General features: G+C 41.4%; 1 protein-coding gene and 1 pseudogene across 2 annotated transcripts; one reads left to right on the forward strand and one right to left on the reverse strand.

Annotated features, from left to right (window-relative positions):
• Positions 1–22,771, reverse strand: part of LOC122870279 — a 234,146-nt pseudogene that overhangs the window by 126,059 nt on the left and 85,316 nt on the right.
• Positions 1,006–21,723, forward strand: zgc:153012 (uncharacterized protein LOC777626 homolog). Of its 2 annotated transcripts, none has more exons than XM_044184219.1 (5): positions 1,006–2,510; positions 6,250–6,946; positions 7,033–7,166; positions 20,035–20,086; positions 21,368–21,723. In XM_044184219.1, the coding sequence occupies exons 2-5, from the start codon at positions 6,278–6,280 to the stop codon at positions 21,515–21,517; spliced, it is 1,005 nt and encodes a 334-aa protein (XP_044040154.1). In that variant the 5' UTR covers positions 1,006–2,510; positions 6,250–6,277; the 3' UTR covers positions 21,518–21,723. The 2 variants fall into 2 exon arrangements, with proteins under 2 accessions (XP_044040154.1, XP_044040153.1); XM_044184218.1 differs by lacking the exon at positions 1,006–2,510 and adding an exon at positions 4,436–5,859.

Consider the following 22,771-nt stretch of genomic DNA (forward strand, 5'->3'; position numbering starts at 1 on the left):
TTTGTTTAACCTTTGTTTAACCTTCGTTTAATCTTCGTTTACCTTCGTTTAATCTTCGTTTAACCTTTATTTAACCTTCGTTTACCTTCGTTTAACCTTTGTTTAACCTTTATTTAACCTTCGTTTACCTTCGTTTAATCTTCGTTTAACCTTCGTTTAATCTTCGTTTAACCTTTATTTAACCTTTGTTTAACCTTTATTTAACCCTCGTTTACCTTCGTTTAACCTTTGTTTAACCTTTATTTAACCTTCGTTTACCTTCGTTTAACCTTCGTTTAACCTTTGTTTAACCTTTATTTAACCTTCGTTTACCTTCGTTTAACCTTTGTTTAACCTTTATTTAACCTTCGTTTACCTTCGTTTAACCTTTGTTTAACCTTTATTTAACCTTCGTTTACCTTCGTTTAATCTTCGTTTAACCTTTATTTAACCTTCGTTTAACCTTCGTTTAACCTTCGTTTACCTTCGTTTAATCTTCGTTTAACCTTTATTTAACCTTTGTTTAACCTTCGTTTAACCTTTTATTTAACCTTTGTTTAACCTTCGTTTAACCTTCGTTTAACCTTCGTTTAACCTTCGTTTAACCTGTATTTAACCTTTATTTAACCTTCGTTTACCTTCATTTAACCTTTATTTAACCTTTGTTTAACCTTTGTTTAACCTTCGTTTAACCTTTATTTAACCTTTGTTTAACCTTCGTTTAACCTTCGTTTAACCTTTGTTTAACCTTCGTTTAACCTTCGTTTAACCTTCGTTTAACCTTTGTTTAACCTTCGTTTAACCTTCGTTTAACCTGTATTTAACCTTTATTTAACCTTCGTTTACCTTCATTTAACCTTCGTTTAACCTTCGTTTAACCTCTATTTAACCTTCATTTAACCTTCGTTTAACCTTCGTTTAACCTCTATTTAACCTTTATTTAACCTTTGTTTAACCTTCGTTTACCTTCATTTAACCTTCATTTAACCTTCGTTTACCTTCATTTAACCTTCATTTAACCTTTGTTTAACCTTTGTTTAACCTTTGTTTAACCTTCGTTTAACCTCTATTTAACCAGGAGTAAAAGCCTTGTGGCCCGACACGCAGCAGCACATAAAACACTTGCAGACAAACAAAAAACTATTTACAAAGAAAACAAAAGAACAAATGACAAAATGACAAACATCTCCGGCCAGATGCTTCTGTTCCCGGAGGTTCAAGCGATTCTGCGACTGATTCCTGGTCGCCGTCCCCGGTCCAGTAGCCTTCGGGGACAGGCAGCAGAAGTGAGTCCCGGGAGCGAAGACGGAAACGCTCCATGCTTTTTAGGATGCAGGTGTGTAGGCAGGAGGGAGGCGGCCCCAGGGTGGCCTTATCGATAAGAACATGGCAGTGATTGAACCTGCGATTTATTAATCCGTCCTCCAGCTGCTCAGTGTTTATCTAAGCTGCAGCAGACGCGTCGGGAAGCGTACAGTATTCAGTTTGTGGGCGTTCAGATTCAAACCTCCAACACGGAGCTCAGGCACAGTTTGAGCTGCTGGAAATAACTCAGAATCAATCAGAGAAGTGGATTTCAGCCCCGAGACCAGAGACACCACAGACTGAAAAGTCTCCGCTGAGCCCTGAAACCAGAACTCGGCTGGTTTTTAAGACTTTGATGTTTTTAAATTTGAAAAATAAATGTCAGAGTAGCTGCGGCCACAGTCTGTCCTCGCTGCACATTTCCTTCTGCGATAACAGACATTTATCTGAGTCAGGAGTCTCGTCAGTGTCCCGGTGATGCTGAGAAGACTCAAGTCTGCAGAACAGGCAGAAATGCTGCTTCACTGAGCAACAAACAGCATCAAGTACAAACGTGTCAAAAGAATCTTTGATTTTGTTCATGAGAAATAAAACGAGATGAAACATAATTCACTTTAACTGATAACAACGAACATTAACAGTCAGACAGTAATAATAATAATGGATCCCCCAAACCCCCGCGCTTTGTCTTCACAGCGCAGGCGCTTCCCCGTCGCGCACGCGCTTTGCTCGCTCTCGGCTCGTTCACGCGCACGTCCCGTCTCTCTTACTCTAAACTTCAGACTGAGACCAGACGGGGATGGATGATCCGGATCAGACCTCAGAGACACGGACATGATGATGATGATGATGATGATGAAGGTGTTTACTGGTCGTTTATTGGCTGCTGTGTAGAGACGCGCGCGCCGTGTACAGAGAGAAGAGGAAGAAGAAACTTCCCGCTGCAGTTTGGATGTTTGATGGACTAAAAGAAGAAGAAGAAGAAGACAATCAGCAGAAGAAGAAGTCGGAGGAGTTCCTGTTGAAACTTTTCCTCAGCGCGCGCTCCCGCCGCCTGCGGGTGCCCTGCTGTAACGCGCATGCTCTCTCCACAGCTCCTGCTGTGTATAATGGACCGATTGTGTCACCGGGCCCGGTGGTGACGTCACCGGAGAGCGAGGCGCGCGGCCGCGGATCCAGCTCAGGACCGGGAGTGGCGGGAGCGCGCCTCAGCTGAGTTCATGAACGTGAGTTTGTTTACAGCGATGATGTCAGAGGGTTTACTGTCTGTTGTTGTTTGTTTTTCACTTCCTCTTTCTAAAGCAGCACACTGCAGTGACGTCATTTATCATCCGTTTCACGGTGTTTGTACTTTAAACAGCTTCGAGGTTGTTTCACAGTTTCAGGTGTAAAATACAACCATCACAGAACAAATGGGACCTGGCAGGACGCAAGTACAACATCATTTACTCAAACGATAAATAGCTTCTTATCTGCAGTGGCCGACAGCAAAGTAAAGCACAGTGAAGTTCTGTAGTACAGATTCGAGGAACTTGTTCTTTACTTGAGTATTTTCTTTTCGTGCCACCTTTTGTTTCCACTCCGCCACGTCTCAGAGGGAAATATTGTACTTTTTACGTAACTACGTTTGTCAGCTTTAGTTACAGTTTATACAAGTACAGCTGAGACGATTAGTCGACTGATCGACTGATCGATCGGTCTGTAAACCACTTCCTGCTGCAGATCTGCTGCTTTTCCTCTGAACGACTGTAATAACTGTGATGTTTGTTAATAACGTCGAGCTTCGGACTGTCGCTCGGACACGACGACACGCTGAAGGCGTCGCTTTGGGCTCTGGGTCGTCGTGACGGCGTTTCTCACCGTTTTCACCAGTTTTCCAAACCGATCGATCGATCGATGGATCGACGGAGAAAAGAATCGGCAGATGGATCCAGAATGAAAAGCATCATCAGCTGCAGTCCGATACAAACCGGTTCAACATGAGCTCCAGCTCCACCAGCTGCAGCAGCAACATCCTGCTTTACATTAATGCACGAGGAATAATAACCTGATGATAGAATATATAACAGCACAGCAGCCACAGGGACGCTGCACTGCTTTAATGCTTTAAGGATCCTGATCACACTCTCACACTTTCACTGCAGTAACTGTCAATTCAGTTAAATGTTATTCATACAGCTCCAGTTCATAACAGAAGTTAACTCACTGCACTTTTCCTACAGAGCCGGTCCAGACCGAGCTCTTTATAATATTATTTACAGAGACCCAACAGATCCACCATGAGCAGCACTTGGCAGGAGACAGGACGCGCCTGAGTGTTGCGATGTTGCGTAGGTGAAAGAAGGCAGTCCTTGAAGTTAGTTTCATGTGGGAGTTAAAGGATGAATCCTGATCACAGATAACTCCGAGGTTCCTTACGGTGCTGCTGGAGGCCAGGGCAACGCCATCCAGAACCTTGTGGGACTCCGTGACTTTGGCGTGCACGGAGGACTCACCGTTAACGTGCGTGCAGGAGTGGTGTTAGTACTTCTACTTAAATAAAGGATCTGAATCCTCCGTCCACTGCTGCTCATGTGACTGGAATAAGACATAGCTGGTTTAAATAATACTTTACTGTTTCCTGCTCAATCAAACAAACTGATGCTCATCATTAATCTTTAAAACACCATTTAGATGAGTGGTTCCCAACCTGTGGGTCAGGGCCCCTTCAAGGGTCACGAGATAAATCTGGCAGGTTTCACGTCTCCGTGCCATTAAAATAAATTCAAACAAGCTGCGAACGATTCTTGTGATAAAAGGGTTCAGTTAGAAGTTTAAGAGTCACAAACCAAAAGGTTTAAGAGGCGCTGACTTGGATCATCAGATGTACGGAAAATATCATGTAACTGGTTAACACAAAACAACTTGCAGACTTTGTTATGGTGAAGCTTTTATTATTTATAGTAACAGTTTCGTTTTGGGAATTTGGACTCATGATGTCAGCATTTCTAAAATCCTGTCTACAGTCCTGCATGTGATGAGCGGACTCAACATGTTATATACCTGGTTTATGGGGACCAAGACATAACGAGCAGTATAAGTAAGCAAGTGAACTTTTCACAGACATAAGTCACAAAGTGCTTTACAAAAACAGCACAACAGAAAAGTGTAACTTAAAACACAGTACATAATGAAACTACACAATAAATACACATTATGTAATAAAATACACAATAAATACATATAATGCAGGCCTGGTGCAGGTTACCCAAACACAAGTCTTTAGCTGCCTTTTAAAAGACTCCACAGAATCAGCAGGCCATAAGGGTGGAGGCAGAGCTTTCCATAGTTTCGGTGCTGCATCCTCAAAAGCTCTATCACCACCACTTCAGGCTAATGCGTGGGATAGACAGCAAATTTTGGTTATTAGACCTAAGAGAGCGAGGTGATGAGTAAGGGCGCAGTAGTGCAGCCACGTATGTAGGAGTGTGACCATGCAGTGCTCTGTTAGCAGTATAAAGACCTCTTACTCACGGGAACAGTACACACTGAAGTACAAATTAGCAGATTTTTAATCAAGCTTCACAGATGAGCAATGTCCAGAACAACAAATAAACTCTGTAGTGCAGTTCCCTAAACTTCACCTGTGGTCTGATGAAGACATACATTACTCAAAAGATCATTTTAAATTAATTACAGGCTTCTGACTTTAATCTTCTCACTGAAAACACTGCTAGTACTCTAAATACACAGTATTTCATACTTACATTAAATATATACATTTACAGTTTAAAAAGATGCAGAATTAGCAAAACAAACAGATAACTGAATATAAAAGTCTGCCAAAGCTCTCTGGAAAGGTAGGAAGTCGCGATGGTTTCTGTCAGCTGTGATTTAGCCCTGGAAGTGCTGTCATCATCTGGCCAATCAGCACGCACACATTCCATCAAATGGTCCAATCAAAGCACAGCACCTGCAGCTCATTTGGCTTTCACACACATGAGCACACACCAGGCAGCATGAAGTATGAAAAATGTCAATATGTGAAGTTACTCCAGCTGTTAAATGAATGCAGTGAAGTAAAAAAATAATTCAGTCTGACATGTAGAGAAGAAGAATATCTCCGACATGGAAATACTGAAAGTACAAATACTCAGAGTACAAATACTCAGAGTACAAATACTGAAAGTACAAATACTCAGAGTACAAATACTCAGAGTACAAATACTCAGAGTACAAATACTGAAAGTACAAGTACTCAGAGTACAAGTAGGTGTAAAGTGAAGTACAGAGCAGTAAATGTACAGACTCACTGTGTGATTGTGGTTTCAACAGTTGAGATCCTGCAGAACCTGAACTGAACACACACACACACACACACACACACACACACACACACACACACACACACACACACACACACACATGTTAATCCAGGTTGTGCAACAGGCAGCAGACTGAAGCAACCAGCAACAGAACAGAGTGAGTCAGAGGAAACAGGAAACACAGAAGAAGAAAATGAGGTTGAGACGAAAGCTGCGGGGCGAAAGACACGGACCATAACAACAGGAGAGAGCGAGAGAGACAGGATGTGTGGTGAGACAGTTTAACTATAACGTTACCCTGCGTTTAACTTCAGCTGTAACTCTGCAGACAGACTGTAGTCTTAGTCTCTACTGTGTTTGTTATTGTACATTATGGGGACTTAAACCTGGTTCCACACAGACACTGTGAGGACTTGTCCGACTACAGCAGCTAAACCTTTAAGTGTCAGGCTTTACACCTGGTTTCAGGTAGAGGTCAGGAGGTACGTTAGTGTGAGACATGTAGTGGTTACAGCAGAAAGACTTAATTATTTTATTAAAGCTAGTAAGAGTTTACTGTTATGAAATTTCATTCTTAAAAACAGACCACACGTACATCTTTTAGCTTCAAGTCAGTGAAACGTCCTCGTAAGTCACATTAAGTTTCCTTTGTCTGTTTCAGTGAGTCTGTAGTGTGTGTGTGCGTGAGGATGAGCGGTGGTAAAAAGAGGAGTGGCTTCCAGATCACCAGTGTGACCTCAGACTTCAACCAAACTCCAGCTGGCCAATCATTTCCCAGCGTGGTCCTGACCGTCCTCCAATCAGCAGCCTCCTTCTCCTGCAGCCCTCAGGGAAGTTCCTCCCAGCCGACCACGCCCTCTCTGAAGAGGAAATACATCTCCCATGATGCCTCGGGGCATGGGGCGGGGTCTTCCTCCAGGTTCAGGGTGGTGAGGCTGGCTGTGGGCGGGGCCAGCAGCGGTGGGCGGGCCGAGCCGTATTGCCGTGGGCGATGGACGTGCACAGACTTTATGGAGCGACAGGAAGGGGCGGGGTTCAGCCAGGTGATAGACACCATGAGACACGCCCACTCGCTGGAGTCCTTGGAGATGATTGGTCGGGACATAGACAGAGGCGGAGTCCACTCCCAGGACACCGCCCACCTGCTGGCTCAGCCAATCAGAGGTAGGGAGGGTGCAGGGTTCATGCTGCGCAGCTGGACGCCCTCCCTGACGCACCAAGAGCCAATCAACATCCGGCTCCTGGACAGCAAGGACCCAATGGGAGTACAGGGTTTCAACTCCACTCCTCCACCTCCTTCGCCCCGCCCACGAAACGTCCCTCCTCCTCTACGATTGGATGTTGACGCCGCAGGACGGGTACTAACACACAAACACACGTTTCTATTGGAAGAACTTAAGTCGTTCATCTAACACTGACCTGTGTCTCTCTGTCTGTCGGCCAGTCTGTCCTCAGGCTGTCTCACTCTCAGCCCAGCTCCCCGCCTGCTGGACTGTACCATCCCACTCTGACCCCCATTCAGACTCCAGGAGCATTCAGTTTGGACCAAAACATCTTCAACCTGCCGGGGGACGCCAGGTAGCTTTCTGTCTTATTTATTTATTTATTTACCTGTTTGTTGGGCTTGTTGTTGCTGTGAGACTGAAGTGTACAGAATCATCTGCATACAGACAGACACGAGGACAGACAGCTGGACGAGTTAACACTCATTAATGAAACAGACAACAACCACGACCCTGAAAATACATACCACTGCTACTGCTAGTAATGGAAATACTAATTCTGCTAATATTAATATTGCTAATACAAATAGTAGTACTGCTAATACTGCTTTTTTCTACCTTTGCCATTTACTGTAAATACTACTAACACTGAAGCTGCTGCTGATATCAGTACTACTGTTAGTTACTACTATAGATTTACTGCTACTGGTCATCAAGCTAATGCTACTAGTGCTACACATGTAAATAATGTTAGTACTAGTACTAATACTATTGTTACCACTGTTACAATGAGAATAACAGCTACTGCTACTATATCTTCTGATTCTGTCTATTAATCAACATAATGGTGCTAATCAATATAATATTGATGTTGACAACAGTAGTTCATACGTAAGTGTGAATAAAAGCAGTTTAAAGCTCAAACACATTGTTTCCTAAATATGGGTCCCGACCCAAAGTGGGTTGCAGATCCTGGATCGGTCACAACTTTTATTCTTTCTGTTAATACTTTTTTCATAATATTACATATTATTATATCTCTCGTTTAATTCCTATCAGCTCACATGCTGTATGTAAAGAGCTTTGCTGGATATTAATTTATTCATCCACAAGTTGGAATGAACATTTAAATACAGGGAGAGACTGTTGGTCAGATTATTAATGTGCTTTTAACTCCTTTTGTCCTGGTGGCACCGCAAGGGGAAAATCTTTCAGTTTCATAGTTTATTAAACTGATTTTGTACATTAGTGATGATGATTGAGATAATTATTTTACTACAGTGAAGTTAGAAGCCGGGATCGTTTCTCCTGCAGTCTTTATGTTAATCTGACTTCATTTGGTTCAGACTTGTGTCGTGTTCAAAGAGTTAAGACACACCAGGATTTAAAACAGTGAAATTCCGCTGCAAAATCAATTTATTCCAATGAAATTGCCGCGATCAGAGGATCAATTGAGGAGGCAAAATGAATCCATGTAGCGTTCAACTTTGGGGAACTTTGACCCACGAATTCCCCCCGTTGACCAATAGCAAACCGTCCTGACAGAGCTGATCTCTGAGTGGACGGAGAGCCAGAGAGTCCAACATGGAGGAAGCTGTCCTAGCTTATTAGCTTTTTTGCTAACATCCAGTTTTGTTGAAGCTTCTCTGTCAGAATATAAACGGGTTTACATGCAGTTAGCAGACAGGAGGACATCATGCTGATACAGCTGTTAATAAACGGTGGACACTTAGTGTCACGTTAACGACTGAGCTAAGCTAACGATCGAAGCTAACGAGCGCCTTTGTTTGTTGTATTTGGCTGAACAACATGAAAAAGTCAACAAAGCGAACAGTGAGTGAGACAGCTTAGTGAGAACAGGATGAAGGTGGACACATTACAAACAGACTGTACAGGACACAAGTGTCCAGTTTGCTTTTCTAGCTCATGTGCAGTCGGTGCGTCACTACTTCTGGGCTGCAGGCAGACGTCTGTACAGGGGTAGCGGAGTTGGGCAGATGAGGAAATGTACGACAGCGAGGTACAAGCTGCTGGTCTGACCATCAGGACACTTTAACATGGGGACAGGAGGAGCCGGGGATCGAACCACCAACCCTGAGATTAATGAACAACCTGCTGAGACACATAACAGACTCTGGTGTTCAGACATGAGACCGACATGTGAAAACACATCAGATTAAAGAGGTTCAGGTCTGAGAGGGGTCCCTGTAATACACACACACACTTACAGGTTCAGTGTTAATGCTACTGAACTGAAGCTAACAGCACTGCGACACACAGCTGACCTACATACCACAACACACACACACACACACACACACTGAAACACACATCATACGTCTATTTTCACTGCCCTGACAATCAGCTGACATTGCAATGTTGAGAGAAAGTGAGAGAGTGTGTTTGTGTGTGTGTGTTTCAGTGTGTGTGTGTGTGTGTGTGTGTGTGTGTGTGTGTGTTGGATTAAGACGAATAGAGGACCTATTCATTCAGAGTGTGTCAGCAGGACGTCTCACTGTTGTTTCTGATAACTGAAATGTTTTTATAATAATACTCTGCTGTGAATAATAATTTATGTCTGTGTTTTTTCTCTTTCACAAAAAAACTATAATCAACTTGTTAAAACTTCTTAAAGTTAAATCTTCTTCTTCTTCATGTAGAAATCCAGAATCTCTGAATCTCATATGATTCAAACACAAGATGTCTCCTTCTTCACTGTAAAATCTCAGTGTTTGTGACCTGGAGGCTTCAAGTTTCATACTGGATCCTGATTGGCTACAAACTAGTAATAATGATAATAATAACTTTATTTGTATAGCACCTTTCATACATGAAATGCAGCTCAAAATACTTTACAGAAGGGCATTAAAAACAAAACACAGAAGGTCCAATAAAAAGGCAGAGAGATAAAAGTAGTAAAAGTGGGAAGAGATACAAACGTACATTAACTAAATGCCTGCCTGAAGAAGTAGGTCTTCAGTTGTCTTTTAGAAAGTCAGCAGAGCTGGCATATCTAAAGTACCTGGGCAGGTGTTCACAGTCTTGGAGCGCAGCAGCTAGAAGCAGTTTTCCCGCTCGTTTTGTGGGTGACTTCAGGAACAGTTCAAATACCAGCATCAGAGGACCTGAGAGCTCTTGTTGGTTGATACGGAGTTAAAAAGTCTTAAATGTAAGAAGGTGCTGTATCATTAAGAGCTTTGCATGTGAGTAAAAATACCTTAAAATCAATTCTAGCCAGTGCAGGGTAACTAAAACAGGAGTAATGTGCTGTCTGTTCCCGTCTTTGTTAAACGTCTGGTGGTTATCCAACAATTATCCAACAGTTTATCCAACAGTTATCCAACAGTTATCCAACAGTAATAAATGCACGAATCAACTTCTCGGCTTCTTGCTTTGTTAAAAATGGCCTTACTTTAGCAGCAGTTCTCAGGTGGAAGAAAGCCGTCATGGTCACTTTAAAGCTTAAATCAGAGTCCAAGACTTGTGACTTCTGGTTTGGTTTGGTGAGCCAGGTTCCCAAGCCTGTTAAAAAGTCTCTCTCTTAAATTCAGGACCTAACAGCAGCATCTCTGTTTTGTCTTCGTTAAGTTTTAAAAGGCACTCATCCGTTGTTTTGTCGAGGCCAAAGGCATTCAGAGTCAAAATCCCATTTTAAGATTTCAGAAGTCTGGTTGGAAACCTGGGAAGATTGCCCAGGTCTGTTCGGTGTGGGGACTGGAGGCAATGTAGATCCGCTGGACTCACTCACTATCACGGGAGGTGGAGGAGGCTGCAGGTTTCCAGCCAGTGGAGGAATTTCATGTAAGTCGAGGATGTCGTAACAATTGTCCAGCTGGATGACATGAAGTGCAAAAGGAGAGTCTGCCTCTACCCGAGGCTCAGGATGCGACGGAGTACAGTTTACTGGGGCTTTGTGTTTTGCCTCAAGCCGGAGCCCGGGGTCCGCAGAGACGGTGACTGGAGCGTCCGGAGCAGTAGCAGCGTCGGCCAGATAGGGAGCATTATCCATCTCTTCATCACTGGTGGCAGTGACTAGTGCAGGGCCGGAGAGGACGGTGTCCAAGAGCCTCGCAGCCTCCTGGATTTTTTCAGACCGTGGAAATCTTTGTTCCAACTCGGTGATCTTCTTGTCAACACAGACGTAGACGTAGTGATGTAATAAATCCTAAACTACTGGCAGCTGTAGTTGTCAGCATTGTACCGTTATTTTATGGTGTCCCTACTGTAATTTACTTCATCAGTATATTACGTTAAATGTATTACAGTATTCTACAGTAGGATGTGAGGTTTACAGTGTAATATGAAGATAGTCATGCCAGTAATACTGTATTTCTACAGTGTTGCTGTTAAACTCCATTAACAGTTTCTTCCTGTATATATTACAGTAAACTGCTGAGTTTTCTTCTTATTCATATTAATAAAAACAACTGTAAATTGCAGACATATGCTGTGAATAACAATGTGTCTTTAATCTTAATGGTCCACTATAGAGATCTAAAAATAAATAAAATACCCCTAAAATACCTGCTGTAGCACAAAGTGGATGAGACAGCTTTAGTTTGGCAAATTAACAGCATGTATATCAGAAGTTTTATTTTAACTCTAAATACAAACCAAGCAAAATATGACACTTTGTGTTAAGTGCATGCTCTGTCTCAGGGCATCAGTGTAAACCTATTAATGTCCCGAGCTGCCCCCCACAGTTTATCATGAGTCTAAACATACATATCTGCTTTGCAAACTACTGTACAAAAGCTTTGATTAATGAAAAAGAACAATTTAAAAGCACTATTAAACAGATTGCAGGTTAACAGGATTTGTAATGCATCGAAATGTCCAAGCTCACTGAGGCTACATCCACACTAATACGTTTTCGTTTCAAAATGCATAACTTTTGCTACGTTTACGCCTAGCGTCCACACTACTCCTGTGTGTTCGACCCCTAAAACGCTGCTGACCCTCTTTTAGTTTGAAAACTCCGGGATTGCGTTTTAGTCTGGATGGGCGGAAACTGAGACTTTCGAAGACAATGACGCAAACAGCCACGTTTGCTTCCTGACTGGGTCAGTCACAACCCTGATTCGTCATGCTCCTATCACGTGACCCTTTTCCAGAAGAAAACAAACAAGACTACCAGTGGTTAATTTAACATGGTCTTACTTTTCACCATTGCAGTTCTTCATTCATGGTATTTTCTGCAAATAAGCAACCAACCAACCGCAGAGTAGACAAGCTGCTTCCTGTTTACATCGGCACGCGCATGTACGTGAATGGTCATGTGTATCCGTTTTCAGGCACGTTAGTATGGATGGAGAGTATTTCTCAAACTGTGCTAAAACGCTTGTGTGTACGGAAATAATTTTCACTTTAAAACGCCATTTTAAAATGAAAACGTATTAAAACAGTATATAACACATATGAGTAAACAAATCATATCACCTGTTATGTCCCAGCTTTTAGCACACAGCAAATATCCTTGCAGCAACCTATCTTCAGCTCAGAAACACACTTAGGTTGATATAAATCTTACAAGCCAAATAATCTTTCAATGCAATATAAGCAATAGGTATTTTGAGGCTCAGCAGCCAAAACATCTACCATCTTGGTTATTTGCATTTGTTTCCATTGTTGTGTGCTTAAGATAATATGAAATGCAAGTGGGGTAAATGGGGTTTATTTATCAGCCAGTCCATCATTAGCGTTCACTGACTTCAGTGTAGATGTACTCAAGAGAAAGCAAATATTCAAACTTCTGCTAAACACAGACGACCTGGAAATGCTCTCTTGTGCCTGCAATGATATACCGGTTTACTGTTAATGTAAGCCCTGTAGTCTGCTTAGTGGTCGCAGGGCAGGGAAATGAATAGTGGACCAGTGTCTAGGCTCGTATGGGGGGGCTGAGGAGGACCTCACTGGTCAGTCCCTGGAGCCAGAGGGGAGGTTCAATATGGTGAACTGTAAAATATTAGACTACAACTGAAATGTCTACTTCTCAATTAACAACAGAATACCCTATTTAGCACACTCAGTTAATTTCACAGTAGGCTTAAACATAAACTATATTCATACACAATATTCAAGTATTTATAACATAGTTATAACAATTTAAAAACTTCAACTAAAATAACATAAAACACTTTTTAATGTCCTTAATTCCCTTTTAAAGGAAGTGTTCCTTAAGCATGACAAAGTTCAGTTCCTGCGTTGATACGTACATAAGCTTCCTCACTTGTTAGTTTGGTGAGTAGCAGATCCGTTCTGAGTTCGGAGATCAGTCATTTTGCTGGATCCCTTTTAGTTCTGGGTGCACCCGGTAATATTAAAGCAAAGGGAATGTGGGGCTTGTGACAGTCCTGCCACACTGTCATCAAACTGACGGAGTGAAGGAAGAGATGTTTTCCTCGTCGTAATGACGGACGAGGAGTTCATTGGTGCCTCACCATCTCGTCAAGGACAGAATCTAGAATCCAAAGTCCCAGGCACCTCAGGAGATCTCAAAACCTGCTTCGACTATCCCTAATGGATTATCATGTCTCAATGTGCCACTTTAACATAATATGACTTAAATAGTTTTTAAACTGTACAGCAGCTTGTATAAAATATATCTTTTGTTTTCCTAACATCAGTCATGAATTATGGTTTTAACATTTTACCAACACAACTTAAACTGTGAACTGATGTATAGTACAGCATTTATTTCTTCCACACCTCACATTTTTATAATAAATGTACTGTTAACATCTAGGTGCCTATATTTTTCACATTCTCTCCCGTTGGCAGTACGTAACCAGAACACCATCTGCGGTGCATAGATTTTAATGTCGTTCTGCAACAGAAGGAAGTTGTAGCTAAATAAAAGAAATAACTACAATGTACATTCCTATCACATGTAGGACTGTAGTTAGCTACGCTAGCCTATTTTCAGACAAATTCATCAACTTTATCTATTTTTAGCTCCACACTCTTTTCTGCGTCTGCTCTCGTTATCTTTTGTCCTCTCCGCGGGCTTTACGTAGTGTTGAACTTGCTACCTGGATGGGGCGGGGCTTAGTTCCTCCGACAGGTAACTTTCACTTCGCCATCTGACCAATAAGAGACCAAACGTAAACAAAATAAGTCTGACAGGCTGATGAGTAAAACTATTTTCTGTTCTTTTTTTAAATAAACAACTGAAAATAAGAATGAAAATAAAATACATTTATGTGATATTTTCTCTATTTGGTTGCATAACAAAAATTAAACCTGGGTCACTCATTAGGTAACCAGATACACAAATTACGCTACGTTTTTAGGTCTACTCGACGTTTTAGTTTGATTCCTGGAGGGATGAAGAACGATTAGGCTGTGTGATGTTGATGGTTGCATGAGTCAGATGGCTGGAGTTGCAAAAGCAGCAGAGATCGCAGTTCGAGACCAGTTTGTTTCCAACAAAACCGGCTGTTTTTAGCGCGTCGTCGGGACATTTGTAGCTGTTTTTGTGGCAACAAAACCAGCTGTTTTAATCCAAATCATGATATTGTCCTAAGCCTAACCAAGTGGTTTTGTACCTAAAAACCCCACAGAGATTCAACGTATCTGTGGTTTGCAGAAACGTAAAATGAAAACGTTTTACTCTGGCGATTGGGCTGAAAATGTTCAGTATTTAGGAAGAACGGTATGTGTCTGTTAGAATTTGGCTGTATTTGTACAGCAGTTTGTTACGTCCGTGTGTTGAACTGAGATTTTAGGTGAAACAGAGAAACGTTCCTCTTTCAGCAGATGAATGTGAAAACAAACTCATTCTGTACAGTTAAGTAAACATTTGGTCAGAATCTAGTTTAGACTCGGACTTCTTCACGTGTTGTTTTAATATATAGAAAATGATTATGCCATAAAAATGTAGAATTTCTGTAATGGCATCTTTTAAAATTTGCAGTAAATTTGGTAACTGCACTCGGTAATCAGTGGACTGACTGAGAAACAGGAAAGCAGACAGTAAATGATAAACATGTTGAGATGAATTCAATACGAGTGCTTAGCACTGTTCTTTGCCCTGAGTTTTGCCTCTTAGGCGACATACAGGCTGGTTGTATCTAGCCTGAGAGGAACACCTGCAGACACTACTCAGGGCTGAGGAAAGGCTCTGCAGACTACATTTTTCTGTTAATATTTATATTTACAGTTAATATTCTCCTAATAAGAATTAAACGTCAGTCAGAGAAGAAGCTCCGAGCTAGCTGAAGTAAAAACAACATCGTCTGTCAGAAAGTATCCTCAGGTCTCTGCAGAGGACAGTAACAGTGATTGTAGATCAATGCTTTAACAGTACACAGGTTTACATGTTTTATTATACTGCCATTATTATGAAAAGCACAATCATTTCATTGGCAGGATTACTTTGATGTAAATTATATAAACGCAGGTAAAATATATGCAGGTAATTTAGATGGAAAAGTTCCTAATAGAATCGCATTAATCTCCTCAAGGCTTGACTCCTGCATCTCACTGCAGCTGGTGTTGGTCAGTCCTCTTTGTCCCGCCTGCACCTGGTGTTGGTCAGTCCTCTTTGTCCCGCCTGCAGCTGGTGTTGGTCAGTCCTCTTTGTCTCACCTGCACCTGGTGTTGGTCAGTCCTCTTTGTCTCACCTGCAGCTGGTGTTGGTCAGTCCTCTTTCTCCCGCCTGCACCTGGTGTTGGTCAGTCCTCTTTGTCCCGCCTGCACCTGGTGTTGGTCAGTCCTCTTTGTCTCACCTGCACCTGGTGTTGGTCAGTCCTCTTTGTCTCGCCTGCAGCTGGTGTTGGTCAGTCCTCTTTGTCTCGCCTGCACCTGGTGTTGGTCAGTCCTCTTTGTCTCACCTGCAGCTGGTGTTGGTCAGTCCTCTTTGTCTCACCTGCAGCTGGTGTTGGTCAGTCCTCTTTGTCTCACCTGCACCTGGTGTTGGTCAGTCCTCTTTGTCTCACCTGCAGCTGGTGTTGGTCAGTCCTCTTTGTCCCGCCTGCACCTGGTGTTGGTCAGTCCTCTTTGTCTCACCTGCACCTGGTGTTGGTCAGTCCTCTTTGTCTCACCTGCACCTGGTGTTGGTCAGTCCTCTTTGTCCCGCCTGCAGCTGGTGTTGGTCAGTCCTCTTTGTCCCGCCTGCAGCTGGTGTTGGTCAGTCCTCTTTGTCTCACCTGCAGCTGGTGTTGGTCAGTCCTCTTTGTCTCACCTGCACCTGGTGTTGGTCAGTCCTCTTTGTCTCGCCTGCACCTGGTGTTGGTCAGTCCTCTTTGTCTCACCTGCACCTGGTGTTGGTCAGTCCTCTTTGTCCCGCCTGCACCTGGTGTTGGTCAGTCCTCTTTGTCTCACCTGCACCTGGTGTTGGTCAGTCCTCTTTGTCTCGCCTGCACCTGGTGTTGGTCAGTCCTCTTTGTCCCGCCTGCAGCTGGTGTTGGTCAGTCCTCTTTGTCCCGCCTGCAGCTGGTGTTGGTCAGTCCTCTTTGTCTCACCTGCACCTGGTGTTGGTCAGTCCTCTTTGTCTCGCCTGCAGCTGGTGCAGAGAAAAAGAGACCGGGTTACACCGGTACTAGCATCCCTGCACTGGCTTCCTGTCAGATACAGCATTGATTTTAAGGTTCTTTTATTTGTTTTTAGAGCCACACATGGGCTGGCACCCCTGTACATTTCAGAACTTCTCTGCCCGACTCCAACTCTAGGCCTCTTAGATCTTCACAACAACTGTTTTTAACTGTTCCACGATCGAGGCTGGCGGGGAAGGGAGATCGATCGATCGATCAAATGTTCTCCCTCCATTGACGCTTTTAAGACAAATGTCACTTCAGTGGCCTTTGGCTGCTCATAGTGGTTTAGATATTTTATAATACTTTAGTTTTTATAAATTGATCTTACAAGTTTTATTCTGTTTTGTGCACATATTTGAATAAATTGCTATTTATTATTATTTTATTATTACTATTTGTGCCTGTTTGCTACTATTGTTGTGTTGTGCCGTTGACTTTAATTTGTACAGCACTTTGGTCTTTGTAAACGTGCTATATAAATACATTGGATTGGATTTGATTTAGAAAAAGTTTTCCAGTTTGTTAAAAATAGTAGATTATAAAAAACCAAATAGAATCAGAATTTAATGAAGACATTTCAATCCAATTACTTTAAAAGTATATCCTTAAAGTTTAGCATCTCAAGTCGCCCTCAGGTTCATTTCCAGCTACTGCAGCAAGATTTGTTTTTCCAGAAAAAATCAAAACATATATTATTTCCTTCTTTGATAACTAATGATGAGGATAAACAGGACGGGACAGTAAAACTCTGTTTGTGTCAGCGAATGAATGAAGCTCTGTGTTATGACTCACTCTGAGTGGGCGGGAGGAGAATCCCACTGCAGTGTTTCTATTGGCTGTGACAGTGAGTGGGCGGGAGCTGGAATGAGACAACAGCCAATCAGAGAGCAGAGAGTGTGTGTATGTGTGGGAGAGAGAGAAAACCTGATGTCTCTCACTCGTTTAGAGGAATCACAGAGAGACAGTTTTAGTTTGAAGTCAACATCTGGACTCCCTGAGACAGCTGATTCTGATTGGACGAGGCTCCCAAGGATTTTAAATAAGGACCTGTGAGCTCACAGAGAACCAGCCAATCACAAATAGTCTGGATGGAAAAGAAGAGACAGAATGGACTGAGGGACAACAAGGAGTCTGGACCTTAATGAATGACAGGAGACTTCAATGAGGGACTACATAGAGTCTGGACGTTAAAGAGGGACAGTGGATTGGTTTCTTTGACTGGACAGCCTTTGAATCACCTCTTAACTGGATGATCTGAATTGTGATTGGTAGGCAGGTTCCTGCAGTCTGTAGCTGAGATCTGATTGGTCAAGTTTGACAGTGGGCTGTGATTGGTTGGAGCTGTTTGGCAGTGTAAAGAAAATGATCTCGGGGCGACAGCAGCCGTCCTCTCCCCTCTCTGACCCCGCCCCCTGTCTTCGTCCACACAGGCGTCCTCCATCGACCCCGCCCCTCCCCCTCAGGACTCTACAGCTTGTTGCTAAGCAACCAGAGACACCTGTTGTGTTAAGGGATCAAAGTAAGGTCAAAGGTCGCGTGTCAGGTGTCAGGGAGTCCTGGCCGGGTGCCGTGCCGATGACCTCTGAACCCAAACCCAGGATGAGTCAGAGGTTACTGACCCCGCCCTCTGGGGGTCAGCCAATCACTGAGGCCCGGCCCAGAACTACCAACCAACCACGACCTCACATGACCCCATCAGCTCTGTCCCCGACACTGTCCCAGAATCCCCTGCTCCCTGCTGCCCCTCACCCTCATTGGTCAGTACCTGTTAGAGCTCTACCCAGTGGGCGGGGCTCTGACGCCACCATGATGTCACTGCTGCTGTTCTGCCACAGGTAACCATGGCAACCAGATGGAGGGGGCAGGGCTTCTGCTGCAGGTTTGCTCAGATTCATCTGGAGGTCAAAACAGACCGCCCGTGTCTTCAGGAAAATTTAATCACTTGTATGGTTTATTGATTAAGTATTGATAAACTATTGATAAATGACAAAGGAGGTTACATTTTCTGAAGGAAATCAAAGTGTGCTGAAAAATGTCTGCATGTGAGATATTACCGTACTCTTTATAATATTATTTACAGAGACCCAACAATTCCCACCATGAGCAAGCACTTGGCGACAGTGGCAAGGAAAAACTTCCTTTAAGAGGCAGAAACCTCGAGCAGAACCAGACTCGGGGCGAGAGAAAGAGTAGAGATGCAGTAGCACAATGCAAATTCTACATAGAATTTAAAAATAATAATAATGTAGTGGTAATATTAATATTAATAAAATAATAATAATAATAATAATAAGACTAATAATAATAATTGTAGCAGCGGGTGTTGAGCAGGAACACGGAGGCAGTAGGTGGCTGAGGGACTTATTCAGGCAGCCTGATAATAAGGAATTGCAGTAGTCCAGCCTAGAAGTAACAAATGCATGGACTAGTTTTTCGGCATCATTTTGAGACAGGATGTGCCTGAGTGTTGCGTAGGTGAAAGAAGGCAGTCCTTGGTTTGTTTCATGTGGGAGTTAAAGGATAAGTCCTGATCAAAGATAACTCAGAGGTTCCTTACGGTGTTGCTGGAGGCCAGGACAATGCCATCTAGAGCAACTATATCTTTAGATAATGTGTCTCTGAGGTGTTTGGGACCAAGTACAATAACTTGCAGTTGAAAGTTGCAGGTCATCCAGGTCTTTATGTCCTTAAGGCATGCTTGAAGTTTAGTTAACTGGTTAGTTTCATCTGGCTTGATCGATAGATATAATTGGGTATCATCTGCATAGCAATGAAAGTTTATGGAGTGCTTCCTAATAATATTGCCTAGAGGAAGCATATATAAGGTGAATAGAATCGGTCCAAGCACAGAACCTTGTGGAACTCCGTGACTAACTTTGGCGTGCACGGAGGACTCACTGTTAACATGTACAAACTGTGATTGATCTGATAGATAGGATTTAAACCAGCTTAGTGCGGCTCCTTTAATGCCAATTACATGTTCCAGTCTCTGTAATAGGATGTGATGGTCAATGGTGTCGAACGCAGCACTAAGATCTAACAAGACAAGTACAGAGACAAGTCCATTGTCTGATGCAATTAAAAGGTAATTTGTAATTTTCACCAGTGCTGTCTCTGTGCTGTGATGCACTCTAAATCCTGACTGAAAATCCTCAAATATACGGTTGTTGTTTTGAATGACTGAAATGTTGTCAGTTAAAGCGTAAGAGCTAAAAAAACTTGAAAAATTACAAGTTATAAATTATAAGTTTAAGCTCTGCAGGCATTTGAACAATCAATTTGTATGTCAACACTGAAAGTGTTGGAGCTGAAAGCAGCTGACCTGTCTGTTGAAGTGAAAAATATTAAAAGCAGTTGAAATCAGTTAAAGTGTAACTGTTGAAAGCTATTTGAAATGTTAGTTTAAATGCTGTTTGCTGTTGAACTGTCCATTTGTATGTAACGTAAGTACTGAAAGTAGTTGAAGAGTAAGAGATAAAAGCAATTGAATTGTTTGCACTGAAAAACATTGAAGTCTATCTATCTATCTATCTATCTATCTATCTATCTATCTATCTATCTATCTATCTATCTATCTATCTATCTGTCTCACCTGTCTCACCTGTCTGTCCCACCTGTCTCACCTGTCTGTCTCACCTGTCTGTCTCACCTGTCTGTCTCACCTGTCTGTCTCTCTGTGTCTTACAGTAGTTCCAGTAACAGTCTGATCGCCATAGACAACAAAATCGAGCAGGCCATGGTGAGTTTGATTTGTACTGAAGTTCTTAATAGCTCTTAAATAATTCAAACGTAACAGGATAATAACAGCGTATTGCTGTTACCATGACAACAAAAACATGTTAAAGGCACTACACTGCTGTACTTGTAATTTGAGTCTCTGTTTAACATTTTTAAGCAGCTTATAAATCATTAATACATTTTTTATAACACATTATAATGAAAGTGAATGAGGACATTTGAAGTGTTTATTTGTGTATTTGTCTATATACTATATCTTATAAAAGATAAACAGTTATAATCATAAATATTGAGGATTTTTTAAACATATTTATAAAATATATAATAATAACTTTGATTATAATAACTATTTGTGTAGCACCTTTCATGCAAAGATGTATCACAAAGTATTTTACAAAACAGGATTAAAGACAATGGCTAAAAACAAAAATAAACAATAACAAAACATAAAATATCTCATAACAAAACGATAAAACATGAAAAACAATACCAATAAAACCAACAGGAATAACATATTCTAAAGATAAACATTTAAGAGCTGACAAGTTGGATTACCTAAAATTTATAGCCAGTTTCAAAAGATTTTTAATTTCGCTTTAAAAATATGTATATATATATACATATATATAAATATATATATATATACATATATATATCTATAGTGAAAACTATCTTTAAACACCAGTTATGGAAGTTTTATAGGAGGAGTTTTAGTCAAATATAGAAACAAACTCATATTAACGTACATTATAATGTGTAATTAAGTTTCTTTTATTAACATTTGTGCTTCCACAGTGACAGAAAATATCGGCTCAGTTTCAGTTATGACATTTTTCTTGTTATTACAAAATACCAATACTTTTAAAACATCACTTTAACACAAAATCAATGTATTGATAATATAATATAATGTATGTCATTAAAACAAAGAATGTTTGATATGTTGAGGTTTTTATTAAATATAAAGTGAACTTAATGTTCTCACACTGTCAGTGTTTTATTGTAAAATAATGATATTCTAATGAAATTATGGTTTTGTTTTGGTTATTTGATTTGATTTTGTTTTTCTTTAATTGTGCAGCTCTTTGTAATTATTGATCCGTTATTAATAAATAAACGTTGATATTTATTAACAGTAAAATAGCCAGTGACTGCGCCCTCTGCTGGCTGAATCAGAGTCGAGCATCTGCACTTTCTCCAGGATCTTTGTAAACACACTGACCTGTGTGTGTGTGTGTGTGTGTGTGTGTGTGTGTGTGTGTGTGTGTGTGTGTGTGTGTAGGACCTGGTGAAGAGTCACCTGATGCTGGCGGTCAGAGAGGAGGTGGAGCTTCTGAGGGAACAAATCAGAGAGCTGCAAGACAAGAACCAACAGCTGGAGAGAGAGAACCACATCCTGAGAACCCTCACACACAATGTACACAACACATAACACACATTACACACAACACAGTACACACATAACACACAACACACGCTGACAGACCTGGGACTGACCACACACTCGAGTTTAACAGGCTGACTAATGAGGACCCTGGTCACCATGACAACAGGACTGTTTGTAGCAGCCGAGATGTTCTGCATGATGAAGATGATGAAGAAGAGTAGATTCTAATAAATTAATCATGTCTAACTACAGAACAGACTGATGATGTTTGATTGGGGGGTGATGAAGATGATGATGGTGATGATGAAGATGATAATATAAATGTAATAATATAAATGAAAACAAAAACAAATAAACAACCAGAAGAAAATAAAAACAATTAAAAATAAAATCAGTTCTACGGAGAACAGTTCTGTTTGTTAATGAAACAGTTTAGGAAAAGATGACCAGAACTCGCTGGACGTGTTTTATCACTGAAAAAGAAACTAAATAAATGTTTTATTCCAAATTACATTTTTCATGAATAACAAGATTTTAATTTAACCTCCAACGTCAGATATTATTAATAATAATAATAATAATAATAATTAATCATTTACTTTATGTATCTCATATTAACACAGAAAGAACTATCTGATCTGTTTCTCTCACCTGGACAGATGACCGGCAGTACTCAGGTGAGACAAGAGCAGGTGAGACAGAGCTCAGGTGAGAGACCAGTGAGACTCAGGTGAGACAGTACTCAGGTGAGAGAGCAGGTGAGACAGAACAGGTGAGACAGTACTCAGGTGAGACAGTACTCAGGTGAGACAGTGCTCAAGTGAGACAGTAAAGGTGAGACAGAGCAGGTGAGACAGTGCTCAGGTGAGTGAACAAGGTCAAGAAGAAGAACATTTCCCATCATAGAAACAATGTGATCAAAGATAGTAAATGATCTTATCGACTGATATCTACAGACAAACTGAACATTTAGTTCAGTCAGTGTTCAATATTAATCTCTTCACCTGTTTAATATTGATTTACGTTTAGTAACTCAACATGTAGACACAACAGAAGAAAAGTCAAAAGTCGAGCCAGGAAGCTTCTTTGTGGAACAACACAACAACGACACTGATCAATAACATCAAAAGCCAAAGGTGAAGGTTTCACAGGTGGACACAAACACAGGTCAGAGCTTCTTCTACAGAACAAACAAATTATATACAAGTAATGTTTCTTCAGTTATTTAACTTCATATCATCTAGCAAATAATTTAATATTAAATGTTTCAATAATAATATTAATAAACCAAATAAAAAG

Source organism: Siniperca chuatsi, linkage group LG22, assembly GCF_020085105.1.
Source record: "Siniperca chuatsi isolate FFG_IHB_CAS linkage group LG22, ASM2008510v1, whole genome shotgun sequence".
NCBI lineage: Eukaryota > Metazoa > Chordata > Actinopteri > Centrarchiformes > Sinipercidae > Siniperca > Siniperca chuatsi.

Coding starts and splice junctions, on each gene's coding strand:
- zgc:153012 (XM_044184219.1), top strand. CDS start 6,278: ATGAGCGGTGGTAAAAAGAGGAGTGGCTTCCAGATCACCAGTGTGACC. Junction 7,167..20,034: donor AACCTGCCGGGGGACGCCAG/GTAGCTTTCTGT, acceptor TGTGTCTTACAG/TAGTTCCAGTAACAGTCTGA. Junction 20,087..21,367: donor ACAAAATCGAGCAGGCCATG/GTGAGTTTGATT, acceptor GTGTGTGTGTAG/GACCTGGTGAAGAGTCACCT.